We start from the raw sequence: 24140 nt of genomic DNA on the forward strand, positions 1-24140 counted from the left end.
CCCAGAAATAACTATTGTTACCCTTTACATAAAGGTGAGCTTTATGTAAAATAATTTTATATACTGTCTTAATAGATAGATGGGTATATAGCAACGTAGATGATCATAAAATCTGTTATAAATTTTGTTACTTAAAATAAAAAATATTATATTGTAGCTGATTCCAATGGAAAAAGAAAATCTGAAATAAAAGTAATTATTGAGGGATCCCTGGGTGGCGCAGCGGTTTGGCGCCTGCCTTTGGCCCAGGGCGCGATCCTGGAGACCCGGGATCGAATCCCACGTCAGGCTCCCGGTGCATGGAGCCTGCTTCTCCCTCTGCCTGTGTCTCTGCCTCTCTCTCTCTCTCTCTCTCTCTGTGACTATCATAAATAAATAAAAATTAAAAAAAAAAAGTAATTATTGAAATTGAACATAACCTCACAAAAATTATTCTAAAATCACTCTAAGACTCTATGATGAAAATTTTATTATTATTATTATTATTATTACGATGATCCACTTATTATTATTTTATTTATATTTTTCAGAGAGGAGGGTGGGGCAGAGGCAGAGGGAAGAAAAACTTAAGCAAGCTCCATACCCAATGTGAAACTCGATTCTGGGCTTGAAACCCTGAGATCATGACCTGAGGCAAAATCAACAGTCAGACGCTTAACTGACTGAGGCATCCAGGTGCCCCTCCATTCATTATTTTTTAATCACATATTTCAATTATAGAAATAACAATTGACACTCTACTATAAAAGATGAAGGTATTTAATACTCCCTCATCTTCTTTTTCCTTGTTTCCCAATTTTAGTTATTTTATAATTTTTATTTTATGCAGATTTACATTATTCACTTTCTTTTCTGTAATTATAATTCCCATAGTTGATTAATCTTGAACTAATGGATTTGAGATTCACTTGCTGTCCTTTCTTAAAATTTATTTTATTTTTTTTAATATTTCACTTATTTATTTGAGAGGGAGGGGATTGGAGGGAGGAGCAGGAGAGGAACAAGCAGACTCCATGCACTAAGGGCAGAGTCCAAGTAAGGGCTCCATCCCACAATCCTGAAATAGGACCTAAGCGGAAATCAAGAGTTGGACACTTAATGGACTGAGCCACCCAGGAGCCCTGCCCCCCCCTTTTTAAATTGAGGTGTAGTTATACAATGTTATATTAGTTTCAGGTATATAATATAATGATTGAACAGTTCTATACTTTTCTCAGTGCTCATAAGTATACTCTTAATCCCCTTTATCTATTTCACCCATCCCTCTCACTTACCTCCCTTCTGGCAATCACCAGTTTGTCTTCTGCATTTAAGAGTCTGTTTTTTTGTTTCCTTTTTTCTTTATTTGTTCATTTGCTTTGTTCCTCAAATTCTACATATGAGTGAAATCATAAGATATTAATTTTTTTTTTTTTATGATAGTTACAGAGAGGGAGGCAGAGACACAGGCAGAGGGAGAAGCAGGCTCCATGCACAGGGAGCCCGATGTGGGATTTGATCCCGGTTCTCCGGGATCACGCCCTGGGCCAAAGGCAGGCGCCAAACCGCTGCGCCACCCAGGGATCCCAAGATATTAATCTTTGAATCACTTATTTCACTTAGCATTATATTCTGTAGGTCCATCTACATTATTGCAAATGACAAGATTTATTTTTTATGACTGAATAATATTCCTTGCATATATATGTACTGTATCTTTTTTTTTTAAAGATTTATTTATTTATTCGTGAGAGACAGAGACAGAGATAGAGAGAGGCAGAGACATAGGCAGAGGGAGAAGCAGGTTCCTCGCAGGGGCCCGATGCGGGACTCAATCCTGGATCCCGGGATCACGACATGAGCCAAAGGCAGGTGCCCAACCACTAAGCCACCCAGGCATCCCTTACCATATCTTCTTTATCCGTTCATCTATTGATGGACACCTAGGTTGCTTCCTTATCTTGGCCATTGTAAACAGGGCTGCAATAAACATAGGGTTACATTTATCTTTTTAAATTAGTGCTTTCATTGTCTTTGGGTAAATACTCAGTAGTGGAATTACTGAATCATATGGTAATTCTATCTTTAATTTTTCGAGGAACCTTCATACTGTTTTCCACAGAAGCTGCACCAATTTACATTTCTACCAGCAGTGCACGATGGTTCCTTTTTCTCTGTATCTTCGCTAACATTTGTTATTTCTTGTATTTTTTATTTTAGCCATTCTGACAGATGTCAGATAATATCTCATTCTGGTTTTAAGTTGCATTTCCCCAGTGATTAGGGACATTGAGCATCTTTCCATGTGTCTGTTGGCCATCTGTATGTTTTCTTTGGAAAAATGTCTATTCAGGTCCTCTGTTTCTTAGTTGGATTATTTTTTTGGTATTGAGTTATATATATTATATATATATAATATATATATAATATATAAATATATAATATATATATTATATATTTTGGTATTGAGTTAAAATTCTTTATATATTTTAGGTATTAACTCCTTATCGAAAACCATCATTTGCAAATGTCTTCTCCCATTCAGTAGGTTGCATTTTTGTTTTGTTAATGGATTCCTTTGCTATATAAAAACTAGAACAAATAATCCAAAAATTTGTAAGGAGCCACAAAAGACCCCACATAGCCAAAGCAATTTTAAGAAAGAAGAACAAAGCTGTAGTTATGACAATTCTGGGTTTCAAGATATTTTCTAGGGCAGCCCCAGTGGCTCAGTGGTTTAGCGCCACCTTCGGCCCAGGGTGTGATCCTGGAGACCTGGGATCGAGTTCCACGTCGGGCTCCCTGCGTGGAGCCTGCTTCTCCCTCTGCTTGTGTCTCTGCCTCTCTGTGTGTGTGTGTGTGTGTGTCTCTCATGAATAAATAAATAAAATCTTTTAAAAAAAAGATATATTCTAAGCCATAATAATCAAAACAATATGATACTGGCATAAAAATAGATATATAGATCAAGAGAACAGAATGGAGAGTCCAGAAATAAACCCACAATTGTATGGTCTATTAATCTTTGACAAAAGAGACAAGAATATACAATGGGGAAAAGACAGTCTCTTTAACAAATGGTATTGGAAAAACTAGACGGCTACACTTTCTCACACCATACACACACACACACACACACACACACACACACACAAACCCTCAAAAAGGATTAAAGATCTGAAAGTGGGACCTGAACCATAAATTTTGTAGAAGAAAACAGAAGCAGTAATTTCTTTGACATTAGCTGTAGAAACATCTTTCTAGATATGTTTCCACAAGCAAATTAAACTATTAGGACTACACCAAAATAAAAAGCAGTTCTAGGATACCTGGGTGGCTCAGTGGTTGAGCCTCTGCCTTTGGCTCAGTGCGTGATCTCGGTGTCCCTCGGTGTCCCGGGCCTACTTCTCCCTCTGCCTATGTCTCTGCCTCTCTCTCTTTGTATCTCTCATAAATAAATAAAATCTTTAAAAACAAACAAACAAGCAAGCAACAACATACATAAATAAATAAATAAATAAATAAATAAATAGCACTTCCTGTCCTTTTACAATGGCTTTGCTATACCCGAACTACTTATTTTGATTCATCTCTTAATTGGCTGAATTTATTATAAAGTAGTTTTTTTCAGGAAGGTCATATAAGTATTATATTTTCTGAGTTCTTTTGTGTTGAAAATGTCCACATATTGCCTCTAAAAATATACTGTATATGGGTATAGTATAATTAGGTCATAATTTCTTTTCACCTAAAAACAACTAGACTTTGCTTAATTGTTTCCTGGTATTGAATGTTGTGAAGTCTGATGTCAGTTTTACTTTCCTTCTCTCTTTATTTATTTTAATTAATTCAGTAAATATATACATATACACACATACATGTATTCATACACACAAATCATATACAAATACATATATATCCAAATATGTGTATATATGTGTGTGTATGTATATCCATACAATTAAAATGAGGAAATGGGTAAGTCATGTAAACCCAATGATACTTGATACAAACTCATTAACATTCTACATAATACCTTTGTGTGTATATATATATATAGTATATGTCTACACACACACACACACACACACACACACTTTTGTTTTAATGAGTGGTTTGACCTATTAATATTAGTTTTCCTGACATTTCCCAACTTCTCTTCCTGAAGTGTAAACAACCCATATTCAGGTACTTTCATTATAGAGAAGAATTATTACATCAAGAGAAATCAAGAAAATATTTCTTGTATAGAAATATTTTTTTAATTTTTTAAAAGATTTTATTTATTTATTCATGAGAGACACAGAGAGAGAGAGAGGCAGAAACACAGGCGGAGGGAGAAGCAGGCTCCATGCAGGAAGCCCGATGTGGGACTTGATCCAGGGTCCCCAGGATCGCACCCTGGACCAAAGGCAGGCGCTAAACTGCTGAGCCACCCAGGGATCCTCTGTATAGAAATATTTGTTGAAAATATTTAATTATCTGATCAACAAATCATTGAGCCATTCTATATAGCATATGACATAGAAGTAGTGTTTGGAATATTTGTTTTTAAAGAGATTTGCTTTAAGGCTATTTTATCAACACTCATTTAATCAAACTGGAAGAAAATAAAATTGTAAATGTTGGGCTCAGGGGCAAGATATTACACACACGTGCCATCCAGTGGAGATACTGCGCCATGCAATTACCTGTGATCATTTGTAATAAGCAGTGTAATTAGCATTCAGGATGGAGCGTGTTTGAAGAAAACAGAATCATTGAGTAATAATATATAGAGAAAGACAAATGCAGAGAACATATGATCACAGATGCTTCCATATACATACCATTTTCCTAGGTGTCTATTTTTGATGGCTAAATGAACAGGTGACAATCTTTTTGTGGAGTATAACCTCTCTTGCTTTTCATCTGTTTTATTCCGTAAATGAAGACCAAAAATAACTACTTTTAGAAGAATATTTTATATTCTTTATAACATATTAGAGAAGAATATATTCATATCTAGTCTCTCAGTTATTGAGTATATACTAAATAATGAATATTTACTTTCTGGAGGAGAGATGTCAAAGTCAGAAGTTGTATTTTTTACCCTTGAGGACCAGATAATGCATTGTTGTATGGAAGTGTGCCTGTGAGTACATACAGTGTATGTGTATATGGATGTGTGCATGTGTGTGTGTATGTGTGTGTGTGTATATATGAGCATGCAGACATAGACAAGCTGGATGAAACCAGAGTGGGATCCAGGGTCAAAGTATAAGCAAACTAAGGAACACACCACAACAAGACAATTACAAAGCAACCAACAGGTACAAAGCATTATGATTATTATATTCATCACTGCCAAGGGATGCATAATAAAATAAAAGAGACTTCAGTGGGGCAGATTTCATATAGGAAACTCATCTGGTGGTCAATAGGTTTAATGACCTGCCATACCTTTCGCCCCTAACTTTCAAAGGAACCTTTAGACATTTCTATGTTGACAGGAACAATTTAAGATGTAGAATGTACTGATTTATTTAGGATTTTTGTTTTGTAAGTTGAATATTTATACAAAAGAAATATGTTTTGGGAGAATGTCAGGCTTGTTAAATTCTCAGAACACTCTGGTTTCCAAAAGACAACTCATTCCAGCAGACAAAACTTAGCAGTTGTATCATTTTAACACTGGTTGAGTTGTCAAAATAGATATCGTTTGCAAGTTTAAAAAGGAACTGAGGTCTTAAAGTTTGGATTTCACTGGGTTTCCATTATTGTGCTCAGGCCAGAAGTAAGCAGGTGCTGACAAGTGTATCTTTCCTGAAATTTCCAGATTTCAACCTTACAGAGGATCTACCCTTTCATTTCACTATCTGATTAATTTTTTTTATCAATAGACGAAAACCACCATTAATGTGGTTATAGACAACATAGTTAGATTTTTTAGGTAGGAAGTTTCTTTTAATTTCCTGGACTTTTTGAGCTCTAGAAATTCCATTTGTTTTGATAAGAATTTTCCTTTTTATGATAAAGAATTTTCTAATAATTTGCTTCCAGAGAAGTCTGAGAAATAAGCATGATACATCTTAAAGCAAAAGTTACCTGGAGTTGTTAAAATGCCCATAATTTTTTAATGACAGTCCCACAAATGGCTGTATGCCCCTCTCCAAAAAAAAGGTCTCTGTAGGTTTTTTGGAACATGAAATAGAAGGGATATTTTATATAGTGACTGGAGTCTGTGGTTTATTTTATTTTATTTTTTTGTTACTTTTTAAAGTAGAATCCACACCCAGCTTGAACTTACAACCCTGAGATCAAGAGCTGAGATCAAGAATTGGACAGATACTTAACTAACTGAGCCACCCAGGCTCCTCTGGGGTCTGTAGTTTGAATGTGCCCGAAATGGAGTTCTTCATAAGAGTGACTTTCTGTGGGGAAAATGCTATCTGAAGAATGCATCACCATGCACTACCAGGGAAAGGAACTTTCTTATCTCTAAACCATGAGTGATGACTTTTAGTATGACAAGAGTTCATGGAGTGAAAGGTAAAGACAGCCTCAGGTAGAAGAGAAACTCCAAAGACCCCACAGTGAGGAACTGAGGGAGGCTGACTTCTTTTCACTGCAGATCCTCTTTCCCCACCTCTGGGGGCTCCAGAGACTGACATACTTCTGTTTCTACTGATAGTATCAACTGGCTCTGGCCTAGGTTATATTCTTTCCCTGGTGTAATTTCAAATTAGTTCCTCCAACTTTTGCCTCCAAAGTAATACAAAGTATAGGTTTCTCAAACAAGAGTGGAATCTCTTTATTCATTTATTTACTTTTTAAATATTTTATTTACTTATTCATGAGAGACACAGAGAGGGAGAGACAGAGAGAGAGACAGAGACACAGGCAGAGGGAGAAGCAGGCTCCATGCAGGAAACCCCATGTGGGACTCCATCCTGGGACTCCAGGATCATGTGCTAAACCGCTGAGCCACCCAGGAATCCCCAAGAGTGGGATCTTTTTTTTTTTTTTAAGATTTTATTTATTTATTCATGATTGGGCGGGGAGAGAGAGAGAGAGAGAGAGAGAGAGAGAGGCAGAGGGAGAAGCAGGCTCCACACAGGGAGCCCAACGTGGGACTCGATTCCAGGTCTCCAGGATCACACCCCGGGCTGAAGGTGGCGCTAAACCGCTGGGCCACCGGGGCTGCCCAAGAGTGGGATCTTTTAAAAGACTATTCTCTAGGGGGGTATGACCTACTTATCAGGAGGTATGACCTGCTCACTCTAGGCACCAGAATCCTGACTCAGGTTGTCATTTGTGTTCATTGTCATTCCCAGTTATCTGTAACAAACACTTATATATTCTTTATCATGTGATTATATAAATACAACAAATGGATTGAGAATGGATGAATGCATACCATAGAATAAGAACTCTCTGTCCTGTTTGCCCCATGTGTGGTTATCCAATGGGATGGTAATGGAATGATTGCTTCCCACATAGTTAAAGGCTGTGAAGTTTCTTTTATGGCAAAGGATTTAGATATTTACAGAAATGGTCTGCTGTGTAAAAGCAGGATACAACACACCATGCTTCCAAACAGAGGTTCTCCAAAGTTTTCCATAGGAATTAAACCATTGGCATGGATTAATGTCTAGATTTTCAAACCATCCTGGTTTGCTCATCTCTGAGGGGTTTCTTAGAACACTGGACTCTCAGTGCTAAAACTAGGGAAGTCCCAGGGAAACTGAGGCAGTTGACCACCCTCATTGAGGAGTTCTCTTTGCTTTGATCTTATCTCCCACCTGATCATTGTGAAGACTCTGGCCACACATCTACCTGCTCACCAGGGGCAAGTGAAAACAATCTAATACCTTCTTGTTTACTATGGGACTGGGTAAAGTAAGGGTCAGTTTCTCAGGAGCATCCTTCAGTTGGCCTGGGCTTCAAGTGGTATGAAGTCTGCACCTGAATCATATAATGGGCTATATGCAAAACTACAAATACTATCCACTAGGATTTAAATATTAACTTCAGATTCTGTGACACTAAGGAATTGGTGCAGGAGTGAATAAGGACCATGCCTCTACCTGAATTCTCTTTTCTGGGACTTAGTCTGTTCTTGCTCCACAGTGCTCTGCTTTGAGATAGTCCCTTTCTTATGCTCAGTTTTCTTTTCTTTTTTTCAAAAAGATTTTATTTATTTATTCATGAGAGACACACAGAGAGAGGCAGAGACACAGGCAGAGGGAGAAGCAGGCTCTGTATAGGGAGCCTAATGCAGAACTCAATCCCAGGACCCCCACATCATGACCTGAGCCAAAAGCAGACGCTCAATCGCTGAGCCACCCAGATGGCCCTGCTGTTGTTTTCTATCAGTCACACAGTCTGAGGACTTCAAACTGACGTGGCTCAAAGTTTAAATTTTAAATGAGAGGCTTCACCAAATTACCCAAAGACTGTGTCTTTCCTTGAATGTATTCTACTAAATCCAGGCTGTGCATTTTCCCCAAAATGGTATGTATCTGAGTGGCTCTCTATTCTGTTATTTGTAATTTGCATTTTGTAATTTTTGCAGTTTTGTTCTGCTCATTTTGTTTTTCATGTGTTTTGAGCTATATGGCAGGGAAGGGAAGAAGAAGGAAGAATGATGGCCTTAGTGGAGGTAGACGTAGGAGCAGCAATATGTTGCAGCAAAAACTGCGTGAGGAAACCTTGGGATGAAATGAAGGAATTTTATTATTTTTAAAAAATTTTTATTTGTTGTCATTATTATTATTATTTGAAATGAGGAAATTTTAAACCGGGAAATGGGATGGTCCATGGTAAATTATCCTCCAAGGTGTGCATCTTCGTAGGTGGTCTTCAGCTGTAGGAAATACACAAATTAAGGAATTTACTGATTGGCAACTCCTTATTGTATCAGTTTGCTAGAATTACCATAACAAAGTACTGTGTGACTTAAACATCAGAAATTTAATTTTCTCATAGTTCTGGAGACTGGAAGTCCAAAACAAGGTATTGGCAGGGTTGGTTTCTTCTGATGACCTCTGTCCTTGACTTATAGATGGTCATCTTTTCCCTGCACCTCCACATGGTCTTTCCTCTGTAAGTCTGCGTCCAAATTTCCCCTTCTTATTAGGATACTAGTCATATTAGCTTATTACCCACCCTAATGACCCCATTTTAATTTAATTACCTCTTTAAAGATCCTATCTCAAGAGTGCCTGGGTGGCTCAGTCGGTTAAGCATCTGCTTTCAGTTCAGGTCATGATATTAGGGTCCTGGGATTGAGCCCCGCATCGAATCATCCATCATCGGGCTGCCTGCTCAGCAGGGAGTCTACTTCTCCCTTTGCCTCTGCTCCTCCCCCCTGTTTGTGTGCTCTCTCTCTCTCAAATAAGTGAATAAAATCTTTAAAAAAATAATAAAAAGGGGATCCCTGGGTGGCGCAGCGGTTTGGCGCCTGCCTTTGGCCCAGGGTGCGATCCTGGGGACCCGGCATCGAATCCCATGTCGGGCTCCCGGTGCATGGAGCCTGCTTCTCTCTCTGCCTGTGTCTCTGCCTCTCTCTCTCTCTCTCTCTGTGTGACTGTCATAAATAAATAAAAATTAAAAAAAATAATAATAATAAAAAATAAAGATCCTATCTCAAAATGCAGTCACATTCTAGGGTACTAGGGTTCAGGCCTTCAATGTATGAACTTTGAGGGGGCACAACCTAAACCATAACATTGCCTAAGCTATATCTTTCACTAGCAGGTGAAAAATCATGTGTTTCAGTCTGTCACTTTTATTATTATTGGATATCGAATAAAGCCTTTGTTCTATTCATTTGTTAACCAAATGATTCTGATTTTTTTTTTTTAATTTATGATAGTCATACAGAGAGAGAGAGAGAGGGGCAGAGACACAGGCAGAGGGAGAAGCAGGCTCCATGCACCGGGAGCCTGACGTGGGATTCGATCCCGGGTCTCCAGGATCGCGCCCTGGGCCAAAGGCAGGCGCCAAACCGCTGCGCCACCCAGGGATCCCCTGATTCTGATTTTTTAAAATCAAAAGAGTTAAAAAAAAATAGGAATCTAAAGAGTGAAAATATATTTCTGCTTTGTTGAGTATATAATTAGCATTAGTTGTTTTTATTTTTTATTTTTTTAAAAGAACTTATTTATTCATGAGAGAGAGAGGCAGAGACACAGACAAAGGGAGAGGCAGGCTCCATGCCGGGAGCCCCATACAGGACTCAATCCAGGGACTCCAGGATCATGCCCTGAGCCAAAGGCAGATGCTCAACTGCTGAGCCACCCAGGTGTCCCAGCACTAATTGTTTGTAAAAGTTCCCTGAGACTGGAAATCTAATTTTCTTCCCAAATGCTAAATGAACATACTATTTCTTCAATGATAGATAGCCAATATAATTTGTGTATTTCAGTATTCTACAGTCCTTGTTTGCAGGCTTTCCTGAAAATCTTGTTTACTACCAGGACTTCCAAATACAGTTTGGAGGTTTAATGCCTAAACTAGTTAATATTCAAATACAGTTTTCTTTCTATTGTTTTATATCACCTACTTCATCAACTCTTTAGTATGTCTACAATTAAATAAGTGTAAATCCCAATGGCCCAGAGCTGTAGAACTTAATAGTAAATACCAGCCTTACTGTCTCACCAGTAAGTGTGACATTTACTACATTCTCAACACTTTGGTTTTCAAGTCAGAAAGGAACAGCCCAGAATTCATCACAATGGGACCCAGCACATGGAGATAACTTGATTAAGTACAATTCAAATGTTTATCAGTTCACAGAGCTATTAAATGGAAGGATATTAGTGGATCATTCTATTCTTAATTAATCTAAGCAATCATTTCAAATTGGTGGATATTGATTGATTTCATAGGATAGGATTGTAGTTATTTGGCAACTGATAGTCTTTATGTCATATAGCCCACACTCATTCAGAAAACCCATAGGCTATAAATCCAGAATGTTGAAGTGTCTCTTGGAGAAATAGTTAAACTAGTCCTTGGCTTAATAGGATTATACAACAAGAAAACTCAAATAGCCTTGAGGTCAAGTCCCAAAACCTAAGTTAATATATTAAGGGATTTTAGGATTCTGGAATAATTAGGAACAGTTGCCCCACGTCATCTATTTCAATGGTTCTCAAACTTTAATGAACATAAGAATAACCCAGAGGGCTTATTGGCTCCAGAATGAACTTTTTATTTCAAGTTACCATTTGTAAAGATTGGTAGAAAAATACCCAAGTCTATCTGTCCCCTTAGCTGGGGCCCCCTTGGATTTCCATACATGGTTTATACCACCACATGCCCCCACTGGCTAATGACACAAGAGTTCTGAGTATTGGGATAAAAAGAAAGAATAACACCGGAAAACTGTTGGGGCCTGTTTTTTTAAGAGGAGAAAAGAAAGTTGATTTCTCTTCCCCAAGAACCCTGGGGGTAGCCAGTCTGGTCATGTGACATCTACTCATATTATTTCTTTTTTTTTTTTTTTTTAAGATTTTATTTATTTATTCATGAGAGACAGACAGAGAGAGAGAGAGACAGAGACAGAGAGAGAGAGGCAGAGGTAGAAGCAGGCTCCATGCAGGGAGCCCGACCCGGGACTCAATCCTGGGACTCCAGAATCACGCCCTGGGCCAAAGGCAGGCGCCAAACCGCTGAACCACCCAGGGGTCCTCTACTCATATTATTTCTGTTCTGACTCTCCATACTTGTGATTGAAAGAAGCCCAGTTAAGAGTTGGAAATGTATTTTGCTTCCAGAAGGAACGCAGATTCTAGGTCCCACTCCAGAGTTTCTGATTCAGTAGGTCTAGAGTAGGGCCCCTAAATTTACATTTCTTTTTTTTAAAATATTTTGTTTATTTATTCATGAGGGACACACACAGAGAGACAGAGGCATAGGCAGAGGGAGAAGCAGGCTCCCTCTGGGGAGCCTGATGCAGGACTCGATCCCAGGACCCTGGGATCATGACCTGAACCAAAGGCAGATACTTAGCCACTGAACCACCCATGTGCTCTTTAAAAAAAAAAAAAAAAAAAAAAAAAAAAAAAGGTTTTTCTTTATATACATTTTGCTTTAATAGCCACCAAAAAAAACTGTGTTCTTTCTTTTTTCTTAAGTTTTTATTTTGGCAGGACTCAGCCAGCGGTTGAGTGTCTGCCTTCGGCTCAGAGCATGATCCCAGGATTCGGGATCAAGTCCCACATCGGGCTCCTTGCATGGAGCTTGCTTCTCCCTCTGCCTGTGTCTCTGCCTCTCTCTCTCTCTGTCTCTCGTGAATAAATAAATTTTAAAAATCTTTTAAAAAATTATTTTAAGGCACCTGGGTGGCTCAATCGGTTAAGCATCTGACTCTTGATTTCGGCTCAGGTCATGATCTCACAGTCGTGATATTGAGCCCCAAGTCAGGCTCCATGCTGGGTGTGGAGCCTGTTTGAGATTTTCTTTCTCTCCTGTTCCCTCTGCCCCTCTCCCACCCTATATCTCTAAGAAAGTTTTTATTTCATTTCCAGTTAGTTAACTTACAATGTTATATTAGTTTCAGGTATACAATATAGTAATTCAACACTTCCATACATCATTCTGTGCTCATCACTACAGGTGTGTTCTTTAATTCCCATTCCCATTCCCCTACCCACCTCCCCTCTGGTAACCATCAGTTTGTTCTCTATAATTAAGAGTCTGTTTCTTGATTTGCTTCTCTCTCAGTCTTACTTTTGTCCCTTTGCTTGTTTGTTTTGTTTCCCAAATTCCACATATGATTGAAATTATGTGGTATTTGTCTTTCTCTAACCTATTTCACTTAGGATTATACTCTCTATCTCCATCTATATCATTGTAAATGGCAATATTTCACTCTTTTTATGGCTGAATAATATTCCATTTTATTTTTATATATATATATGCCATATATTCCATCTTCTTTATTTTTTTTATTCCATCTTCTTTATCTATTCATCAATTGATGGACACTTGGGTTGCTACCATATCTTGGCTATTATAAGTAATGCTGCTATAAAAGGAACACTCATGCACTGTTAGTAGAAATGCAAACTGGTGCAGCCAGTTTGGAGGTTCCTCAAAAGGTTAAAAATAGAACTACCTTATCCAGCAATTGCACTATTGGGTATTTGCCTAAAGTATACAGGAATACTAATTCAAAGGGATGCATGCACCTGTATGTTTATACAAAATTTACATTTCTAACAAGCTCTCAAGTGATGCTCTCAGAGCTTCCAAAAGGCCTCGGGGGATATGGTCAAGGGACCACTTTCTGAGAATCACTGATTTCATTAGGTTTTTCCTTCTAAATAGGTATGTCAGCCAAGAGGACTTTCATTTTATAGAGAAAACTTTCTTGGTTAATTTCTTACCTAGCTCAAATGAAAGCAAGAGCAATGGCTACAAAGAACTTATTACATGAAATATCTATATTCTGTACATACACAGGATCCTCTTCCTGACCCAGTGAGATAGCTGCTGTGATACATGTTTCACAAATGAATAAACTAGAAAGTTCAGTGGCTTAGCCAAGATTTCTCAGCCATATGGGAACTGGGATTTGAACTCAGGTTTCAAAATGTGAGGTTTTTTGGTCTTCACCTTCCAGAAATGTTTAGAATCTAATGCCTTCTCACCACCTGCGCTCTGTGGTAAGCCATCATCATCTCACAAACTGCCTTATTTCATTAGCCTCCTGACTGATGCCCTTGCATTCACCCTTGCCTTTTAAAATGAAAGGTAGGGTCTCCTGGCTGGCTCACCGAGAAGAGCATGTGACTCTTGATCTCAGGGTGAGTTTGAGCCCCACTTTGGGTATAGAAATCACTAAAGAAAATAAGATTTTAAAAAAGGGGGATAGAAACATAGATAAAGGCAGTCTTCTGCTCAAAATCCTCTCATGGCTTCCTATCTTACTTAAAGTAAAAACCAAAGTTGTTAACATGGCCGCAGGGCTCAACATGATCTGTCTGGTGACTCCTTTTTCTTCACCTCTCTCTCCACTCTTCCCTCATTATGCCTCTACCATATTAGCTGCCTTGCTTTTTCTAGAAAACTCCAGGCATGTTCTCACTTCAGGGCCTTAGCACTTTTCCAGGACAGCGCTTCTTCCATATTTCCATGTGGTTTACTCCCTCCTCTCCTTCTTGGCTTAAATGTTACCTTCTCAATGAGGCCTTCCCTCAGGTTGCAATCTCTGAAAGTAGGTGCTGATGCAGATGTTGGTGTGCAGATTATTAATTAGGGATCAATAGCTATAAAGGGGGAGAAGTGAAACAGAATTAGGCAGAAGTTGGCTGCAATACAGGCCTGATAAAGCCTCATCCAACCCAGAAGAGAGCAATACTGAAGCAAGTATTATTGCCCATTAGTGTATCCTTCATCAGGTTGAATGTCCAGGCCTCTATATTTCTCTCTTATTTAATTACTGAACTCAGGCTGCCCTATGAAAGGCATCACCAAGGCATGCTGGCTTTCACCAGTGGAAGCAGACCCTGAAGGAGGTGAAAGCTAAAGACTGTCTGCTGACCATCCTCTTACTATAATGGGGAATCTGTGCAATGTATCTCCAAATCTACTACACCATCCTATTTAAAATTGCAATACTTCCTATAGTCCCTGTCACCTTTCCCAGATTTCTTCTCTTTTTTTAATTTAAGTAAAATTGGGTTATAATGTCCTATTAGTTTCAGAGACATATCATAGTGATTTGATATTATTATACATTATGAAATGGTACCCATGATTAAGTCTTATTATCATTTGTCACCATACAAAGTCATTACAATATTATTGACCATATTCCCTATGCTGTACATTATATCCCCATGACTTATTTGGTTTGTATCTGGAAGTTTGTCTCTCTTATTCCTCTTCAACTATTTTACCTACCTCCTAACCCCTCCCCACTCTGGTAGTCAACAATTTGTTTGCTGTATCTTGATGTCTTTCTATTTTGTTTGTTCATTTGTTTTGCTTTTTAGATTCTATATGTAAGTGAAATCGTAAGTATTTGTCTTTTACTGTCTGATTTATTTCACTTAGCATTGTACCATCTAGGTCCATCCATGTTGTTGCAAATGGCAAGATCTCCTTTTTTATGGCTAAGTAACATTCCATTGCATACATATACCACACTTTCTTTGTCCATTCATCTACTGATGGACACTTAGGTTGCTTCTATGTTTTGGCTATTGTAAATAAAATGCTAATGAACATATATATCTCTTCAAATTGGTGTTTTCATTTTCTCTAGATAAATACTCAGAAGTAGAATTGCTGGATCAGATGGTAGTTCTGTTTTTAATTTTTTGAGGAATGTCCACACTGTTTTCCATAATGTCTGTACCAATTTACATTTCCACCAACAGAACACAAGTGTTCCCTTTTCTCCACATCCTTACCAACACTTGTTTTTTTTTTTTTCTTTTTGATAATAGTTTGACTGGGGTGAAGTGATATCTTATTGTGGTTTTAATGTGCATTTGTCTGATGATTAGTGATGTTGAGTATATTTTCATGTGTGTGTTGGCCGTGCCATCAGTATGCCTTTGTTACCCTTGCCTCAAGAGAATGGTCCAAAAAATACTATTAAGACAAATGTCAATGAGTTTACTGCCTGTGTCTTCTTCCAGAAGTTTTTGGTTTCAGGTCTTACACTCAAGTCTTTAATCCATTTTGAATTTTCTTTGTGTATATGGTATAAGATAGTGGTTCAGTTTCATTCTTTTGCATGTAACTGGTTTTCCAATACCATTTATTGAAGAGACTGTCTTTTCCCTATTTTATGTTCTTGCCTCCTTTGTCATAAATTAATTGACCATATATGCATAGGTTTATTTCTGGGCTCTCTATTCATTGATCTATGTGTCTGTGTTTATGCCAGTACCATGCTATTTTGCTAACTATAGTCTTACAGTATAGCGTGAAATCAAGGAGTGTGATATCTCCAGATTTGTTCTACTTTTTTGAGGTTGCTTTGGTTATTTGAATCTTTTGTTGTTTTATACAAAATTTGGGATTCTTTGTTCTAGTTCTGTGAAAAATGCTATTGGTATTCTGATGAGGGAAAATACAAGTTCTTAACCATTACACTATTCTGCATCCCAAAGTAACACATAAAAACTTAACTGTACTCATTGATCCATCAAAAATAATAACAATTAGAAGGTTTCAGTCACCAAGAAAGCTAAATATTTAGAAGAGCTCTCTTACTCTGCTTTAAAATTTCCTTTCGGGGCAGCCCAGGTGGCTCAGAGGTTTAGCGCCGCCTTCAGCCCAGGACTTGATCCTGGAGACCCGAGGCCGAGTCCCACGTCAGGCTCCCTGCATGGAGCCTGCTTCTCCCTCTGCCTGTGTCTCAGCCTCTCTCTCTCTCATGAATAAATAAATAAAATCTCAAAAAAAATAAAATAAAATTTCCTTTTGATCTCTAAGCCAGTTGAATAATAGTTTATGATTCATTAGCATGGATTCAAGCCTAATGTATCTCTTACATAATACATTCTAAATTTGTCTAGATGATACTAATGAGGAAATGAGATATATACTATATCCTGCATTTCAAAAATCATGTCAATAAAATATTCCAACAAAATGTTCATTTTAAACAAACTACATTAGTATCCTTTAATTGCAAGAAATAGAAGCCAACCTGAGTTAATGCAGCTGAAAATGAAATGTATGAAGTCCAAGGACAAGAATATGGTCTGACTTCCGGAAGAGATTAGAACAGGGATTTGGAAAACACCAAGACTATTCTCTCTGCTTTCTGTTTCATCTGTCTCTAGGTACTGACTGTTCCTGCATTCTCAGTTCACCTGGAAGAATCTGGTCACCCAACAACTCTTAAGTTTACATTTATAGGTCCAGCCCCGTGCTCGCTTAGGCAGCACATATACTAAAATAGGTCCAGCCCCTCTCAGAGGACAGTTGATCATTTCCCAGTTCTATTTCCCAATTCCTGGTGGAAAGAACCCGAATGGCTTTGTTTAGGTTAAGGATCATCCCCTGGTCCAATCATTTATGGCTAGTCAATCTAAACTGGACTACCAGTACAAATTTGGCTACCACTGTGCTTGATTGGGATAGAGATGGAAATCACTGACTTATGAGTTGGGCTAACATTTCAAGAGGAGTTCATTCAGAAAGTCTTCCAGTGCTAGATCTACATATATAACACAAGATATTATAGTCAGGTATAGATCAAGAATGTAATGTCCCTGACCTATTAAAGGAGCAAAAATCCAGAAGGCAATATACACTGGTGGTGAGGCTGAGGAGAAATAACCTCTCATTCATTAGTGGTAGAAGCACAAAAGGGCACAAGCCTGATGTCAAACCTATCAAAAATACAGTTGCATTTACTTTCTAAGTTAGCAATTCCACTTCTGGGAATCTATCCAACAGAGGTGAGGAGAAATGTCCCACAAGCATATATGTCTTCTGACTCTACACTTTCAAAATAATAAAAAGATAGACAAAGGATAACTTTTTATAATGTCAGAAGACAGAAAATCCACCTACAATCCCCATTACCTTATACTCCAATAATTAAATGTAGCCAGTCCTGGAAAACACATGATCTTATATGCCATATATCAAGAAAAAGACTACATTCAATTTTTTAGAACTATTAATTTGCAGGCAACATTTTATAACTGCTGCTATTTCATACTGTGAAGTAAAAAGTCTGCCCTATATAATGCTGATGTGATCTAGAGGGGAATTGCTCCAAAAATAGTCTCACTGGTGTGTAGTTTTGGGGACTGTATTGATCACCATTCTGTGCAGCACAGATGTGGAATAGTACTAACATTAAAATGCTTTATCTATGTGACAAGAGAAGGATACGGAAAAAAATTGTAGCCAATACTTTCATGTACAATGACTGAAGTCTTGGGAAAATCCAAATAAAGAGCCCGTTTTTAAAGTAATCATTTATCCTTCTTTTCTCTGCAGTATGTCTCTTCATATGTTGCAGACTTTAAAAATGAAATGTTCGAGAAACTCCTTAAGCACTTTTGTCATTGTGCAGATGAATTCCGGGAGGTTATAAAAACAGACATGCGGAGGCAGATATTTGCTGAACTCTTCCTGCATTGTGACCATGGGAAGGTAGGATAAGACTCTTATTTTTTTTTTAAGATTTTATTTATTTATTCGTAAGAGACACAAAGAGAGAGAGAGGCAGAGACACATTCAGAGGGAGGAGAAGCAGGCTCCATGCAGGGAGCCGGATGCAGGACTCTATGCTGGGAATCCAGAATCAGGCCCTAAACCAAAGGCAGATGCTCACCTGCTGAGCCACCCAGGCATCCCAGTAGGATAAGACTCTTAAAGCAGTGCTTCTCAAACTATTTTTTTTTTTTGAAGAACCTGTTTGTTAGGTTTTTTCCAAATGAACGGCGGAGAAATAAAAAACGGCAGAGCCAGGCAGTAGGTTCGAGAGTGCTTTAATGGGGAGTGCTCCAGGGCGAAGGCCAGGTTCCGTGACTCGGAGAGGTGGCCGGAGTCAGGGAAGTCGCACTGTGGTTGGGGAGTGTGGGGTTTTTTAAGCCTTATTGGTTCCAGGTCTGAATCTGGGTGGATCCCTTGCCAAATTAGGCAAGGGAACACCATGTCCCTAGGTGATTGGCTGGGGATGGGGATAGTAGACGATGGAGGGTGATCCCTGGCTGGAAAGTCCTGGATGGAAAGTTTCGGTTTCCCGTCTAGGCTTCGATTTACTGGAGATGATGTGGTGGTCCTGGCTGCTTTGGCGGGAAGATCAGCCATTTTGACCCAATTTGAGATGTCCGCCATTTTGGGTGCCCCTGTCTCTCAGCCAGCCCAACACTGTTGGTGTTGATGGTGATGCTTTTAATTGCTAATCCACTGTGGACTGACACTCAATGAAAAATGCACATACAAAATACAATCCACATTTTAAGAAAGATTTATTTATCTGAGAGAGAGACAGAGAAAGCACAAGCAGGGGGAGGGGCAAAAAGAGAGGAAGAGGGATAAGCAGACTTCCCTGGGACTGGGGACCCTGACTTGGGGCTCAATGCCAGAACCCTGAGATCATGTCCTGAGTAGAAGTCAGATGCTCAATTGACTGAGCCACCTAGGCAATCTACATGTTTTATTATCAGATTCAAATCTGATTTATTATCAGTTACTTTCTCAAATTGTTATAAAACTTTCTGGATACTATTCTCAGTTTCTGTATCTTTCTTGTCACAGACTAGTACCAGCCTGTAGAACACATCTTGCATGGCACTGCATTTCACAATGTACAACTTGTCTCTAAATCTCTTTCCCATTCTTAATAATGAGTTGCTTAAGATTGTTTTTGCTTACTCTCTTTGCTAGTGGCTTCTTATAGAAAAGAATTGTTGGGAATAGGAAGCTTACCACATTTTATTATGCTGCCTCTTAAAACATGAAAAGTTGGGCAGCCTGGGTGGCTCAGCGGTTTAGCGCCGCCTTTGTTGGCCCAGGGCCTGATCCTGGAGACCCAGGATTGAGTCCCACATCGGGCTCTCTGCATGGGGCCTGCTTCTCCCTCTGCCTGTGTCTCTGCCTCTCTGTGTCTCTCATGAATAAATAAATAAAATCTTAAAAAATAAAAAAAAAAAATAAAAAAAAAACATGAAAAGTTGATATCTACAAGTATTTCTAAGAATGGTGTTTGGAAGGATACAAGTATGTCATGATACCAAATGGATTTGCAAAAATAGATACAAACTTTATTGGAATACATTTATTTATGAACTTTATATTAGTTTGTATCCTTATGTTCCATAATAGATTTAAGGAAGCTTACAAGATTAGATAAAATGCAACAAAGGAACAGATTAAAAGTAGGATGAAAAAAAAAAAAAAGAAAGGATACTAAATGAAGCTGGGAACAAAGCCCAAATTGCATACTCTAACAACCTAAATATTTATTATAGGTCATCTACAAGTTTGAATCTAAGCTTCCTAGCAGTGAATGTGAGTAGGGAAACATAACTATGCTCTATTGGCAATGTTTGCGAGATAAATATAAACTGGGTTAAGAAGTACAAATATTGGGGCACCTGAGTGGCTCAGTTGGTTAAGTGTCTGCCTTCAGCTCAGGTCATGATCCTAGGGTCCTGGGATCAATCCCCATGTCCGGCTTTCTGGCTCAGAAGAAGTCTGCTTCTCCTGCTTCCTCTCCCTCTGCCCCTCTCCCCCTACTCATGTTCTCTCTTTCTGTGTATCTGCCTGTTTCTCTCTCTCTCTCTCTCTCTCTCTGTGTCATAAATAAATAAATAAATAAATAAATAAATAAATCTTTTAAAAAATAAATAAAAAATATAGATTTTATTTACTTATTCATGAGAGACCCAGAGACAGAGAGAGAGGCAAGGACACAGACAGAGGGAGAAGCAGGCTTCATGCAGGGAACCCGACGTGGGACTGGATCCTGGGTCTCCAGGATCATGCCCTGGGTGGAAGGCGGCGCCATACTGCCAAGCCACCAAGGCTGCCCAATAAAATATTTTTAAAAATAAATAAATAAAAAATAAAAAAACATTAAAAAGTACAAAAATTGAACTACTCTTGCAGCCCAGGAATAAATCCCATTTGAGTGGTGAATAATTCTTTAAAGGTACTGTTGGGGGATCCCTGGGTGGTGCAGCGGTTTGGCACCTGCCTTTGGCCCAGGGCACAATCCTGCAGACCCGGGATCGAATCCCACGTTGGGCTCCTGGTGCATGGAGCCTGCTTCTCCCTCTGCCTGTGTCTCTGCCTCTCTCTCTCTCTCTCTGTGTGACTATCATAAATAAATAAAAATTTTTAAAAAAAAGGTACTGTTGGATTTATTCAATTTGCTAGTATTTAATTGAAAATTTTTGCATCCATGCTCATCAGAGATATTGTCCTGTAGTTCTCTTTTTTAGGTGGAGTCTTTATCTGGTTTTGGTTTCAGGGTAATGCTGGGCTCAGAATGAAATTGGAAATTTTCCTTCCATTTCTTTTTTTTTTAAGTTGCATAATGTTAAATCTAAAGCAATTACTAGGAAAAAAGAGATAGAGCTAATAAATCAATGTGGAGATAAATGGAATATTAAAATGTAATAGAAAGAAGGCAGGAAAAGAAGCAAAATCAAAGAACAAATGGAACAAATAGCAAATTTGTATATTTAAAGCCAACCATAATGCTAATTATGTTAAATGTATATGGTCTAAATAATCCAGTCAAAAGGCAGAGATTGTTGAGTTGAATAAAAATTCAAGAACCAGGCGAGAGCTTGGGACAGTGGTGGAGTAGGAGGACCATGAGCTCATCCCATCCTATGTTTGCAACTAGGTATCATCCACATCCAAGTCAATAAACCAGAGATGCTCTGAAGACTGGCAGAGCAAACTCCACAATTAAATATAGAGAAGAAGCTACATCTGAAAGGTTAGGAAGGTCAGAAAGGTGGAGTGAGGCTCCTGGGAGGTGGGAGGGAGCTGCACACAGGGAGAAGGAGAGAAATGGGCCCTCACACCAGAGGGGGTGTGAGCAGAGGGAGCTCACACAGGGAAGATTAATCCCCATAATATTTGACTTTAAAAACCAGAGGGACTGAATTCTGTGATTTTGTAAAACTAGTGGGTCTTGGAGCCTGGAGCTTTAAAAGTCAACTGTCTCAGCACCTGGCAAGGGTGAGTGATAGCTGGGCTGTGACCCTTAAAGAGACAGCAGCCTGCTTGAAGAGCCAACATAAAAATGGCAGTTTACACAATACCAGGGCAAACAGGAGATAGATCTATCTATTCATACTGATTCTGGAACATGTTGGGAAACTTCTTTGAAAATGAGGAAGTTGGCAGGCACTATTTTCCTCCTCTGCCTCCCCAGCATAAACACAGAGCCATGTGGAAGGCAGTGCTGCACAGATGCTTGTAGCCTAAGACCAGGGCTCAGGGCAAATTTTGTTAAAGCTGTGCATGCCCTGCCCAGCCACTGGGTACACAGCTGCCACCAAGTGCCCCCAGCCACTATCACCCACTGAGTTCAGCCGTTGTCACAAGCCACACCCAGCCTCACATCCCCAGCTGCCCCATCATGCAGCCCCAAGCCACTGTAACACTTTGGGGGATCTGGCACAGGACTAGTGGCCTAGTGGAAATTTTGCTAACATAACTGCCCTGCTCTCAATTTCCCTGACAGGCACACCCCCTCAGAGTTGATCTGCATGGGTCCCACTAACAACACAGAGAGCAAGCACAGCCCACAACAGACAAAGTGTCAGTGCAGATGACTGCACTGAAAGGAAAAATGACTCAGACACAACAGCAGGGCATAAGCAACACACATAGGATACTGTCCTGAAATGCCAGGTTATGGTAAACAGGGGATACTATGCTGCAAGGCTCTCTAGGACCACCTCTTCATAAAGTCACTACTTTCAAAAGCAGAAGACATAACTGGCTTCCTTAAAATACAGAAACAGACACAGAGGGGAGACAAAATGAGAAGACAGAGAAATTTATCCCAAATAAATACAGGACAGGACTACAGCCAGAGATGAAACAGATGTAATAACATACCTGATGGAGAAATTAAAGCAATGATCATAATGATACTCACTAGATTTGAGAAAAGAGTAGAAGAGTGAATGAGACCCTTAACACAGAGATAAGAAATAACGGCAGATAAAGGGCTCAATAAATTAAATAAGAAACATGCTTAATGGAATGAATTGCAGGATGGGAAAAGCAGAGGAATGAATTAGTGACCTGGAAGACAGAGAGTAATGGAAAGTAATCAAGTTGGACAGAAGAGAAAAAAAAATTACACAAAATGATAATAGACTTAGGGAACTCATAACACAAAACATTCGTATTATGAGTCCCAGAAGATGAAGAGAGAGAAAAAGGGACAGAAAATTTATTTGAAGAAATGATACCTGAAAATTTCCCTCATCTGGGAAAGGAAACAGATATCCAGATCCATGAGGCACAGAGAACTCCCTTCAAAATCAACAAAAGCAGACCCATACCAAGACATACTGTAATTAAATTTGCAAAATATAGTGATAAAGAAAAAAATCTTAAAAGTAGCAAGACAAAAGCAGTAACTTACAAGGGAAAACCCATAAGGCTAACAGGAGATTTTTCAACAGATATTTTACAAGCCAGAAGGGAGTGGCATGATTATTCAAAGTGCTAAGTGGGCAGGCAGCTGGGGTGGCTCAGCAGTTTAGTGTTGCCTTCGTTGCAGGGCCTGATCCTGGAGACCTGGGATCAAGCCCCTTTTCAGGCTTCCTGCATGGAGCCTGCTTCTCCCCGCTCTGCCTCTCTCTCTCTCTCTCTCTCTCTCTCTCATGAATAAATAAATAAAATCTTTTTTTTTAAAGTGCTAAATGGGAAAAATCTACAGCCAAGAATACTCTATCCAGGGGTGCCTGAGTGACTCAGTTGGTTAAGCATCTGCCTTCAGCTCAGGTCATGATCCTAGGGTCCTGGGATGTAGCCCCACATTGGGCTCCCTGCTCAACAAGGAACCTGCTTCTCCCTCTCCCTCTCCCCTTTGCCCCCACTCATGCTTTCTCTCTCTCTCAAATAAACAAAATCATTAAAAAAACACAAACACTGTAATAAGAGACAAAGAAGGACACTGTATAATAATAAAGGGGACAACCCAACAAGAAGATATAACAATTGTAAATATTTATGTACCTAACATAGGAGCACCCAAATACACAAAACAGTTAATAACAAACATAAAGGAACTAACTGATAATAATATAATAATAATAGGGATTTTATAACCCCACTTACATCAATAGGTAGATCATTTAAACAGAAAGTCAACAAGGAAACAATGACTTTGAATCACACCCTAGAACAGATGGATTTTACAGATATATTCAGAACATTCCATCCTAAAACAGCAAAATACACATTCTTTTCAAGTGTACATGGAACATTCTCCAGAATAGATCATGTATTAGCCCACAAAACTAGCCTCAACATTTCAAGAAGATCGAAGTCATACTATGCATCTTTTCTGACCATAGTGCTATGAAACTAAAAGTCAACCACAAGAAAAAATCTGGAAAGACTACAAATATATGGAGGTTAAATAACATGTTACTAAACAATTAATGGGTCAGCCAGGAAATAAAAGAAGAAACAAAAAATTG

General features: G+C 38.8%; 1 protein-coding gene and 1 long non-coding RNA gene across 37 annotated transcripts in view; one reads left to right on the forward strand and one right to left on the reverse strand.

Annotated features, from left to right (window-relative positions):
• The window catches only part of EFCAB5 (EF-hand calcium binding domain 5), a 181287-nt gene that overhangs the window by 84922 nt on the left and 72225 nt on the right, over nt 1-24140 (forward strand). For 34 of the 36 annotated variants that reach the window (XR_003147109.3, XR_007413226.1, XR_003147106.3 and 31 more), the window contains one exon: nt 17950-18105. The exons of the other annotated variants lie outside the window; for them this stretch is intronic. Coding sequence is in view for 25 of the 34 variants with exons in the window: in XM_025476239.2 (XP_025332024.1) it covers nt 17950-18105 (156 nt within the window). In the remaining 9 variants the exon portion in view is untranslated. The remainder of the gene's footprint in view (nt 1-17949; nt 18106-24140) is intronic. 36 annotated transcript variants of the gene reach the window in all.
• Nucleotides 8702-23869, reverse strand: LOC112677623 (uncharacterized). The gene is made up of 3 exons (XR_003147116.3): nt 23776-23869; nt 14152-14243; nt 8702-8827 (listed from the first exon to the last, which is right to left on the reverse strand). It is a non-coding gene; the product is annotated as an uncharacterized LOC112677623 (long non-coding RNA).

The sequence above is a fragment of the Canis lupus genome, chromosome 9 (assembly GCF_003254725.2).
Source record: "Canis lupus dingo isolate Sandy chromosome 9, ASM325472v2, whole genome shotgun sequence".
NCBI classification, from domain to species: Eukaryota; Metazoa; Chordata; class Mammalia; order Carnivora; family Canidae; genus Canis; species Canis lupus.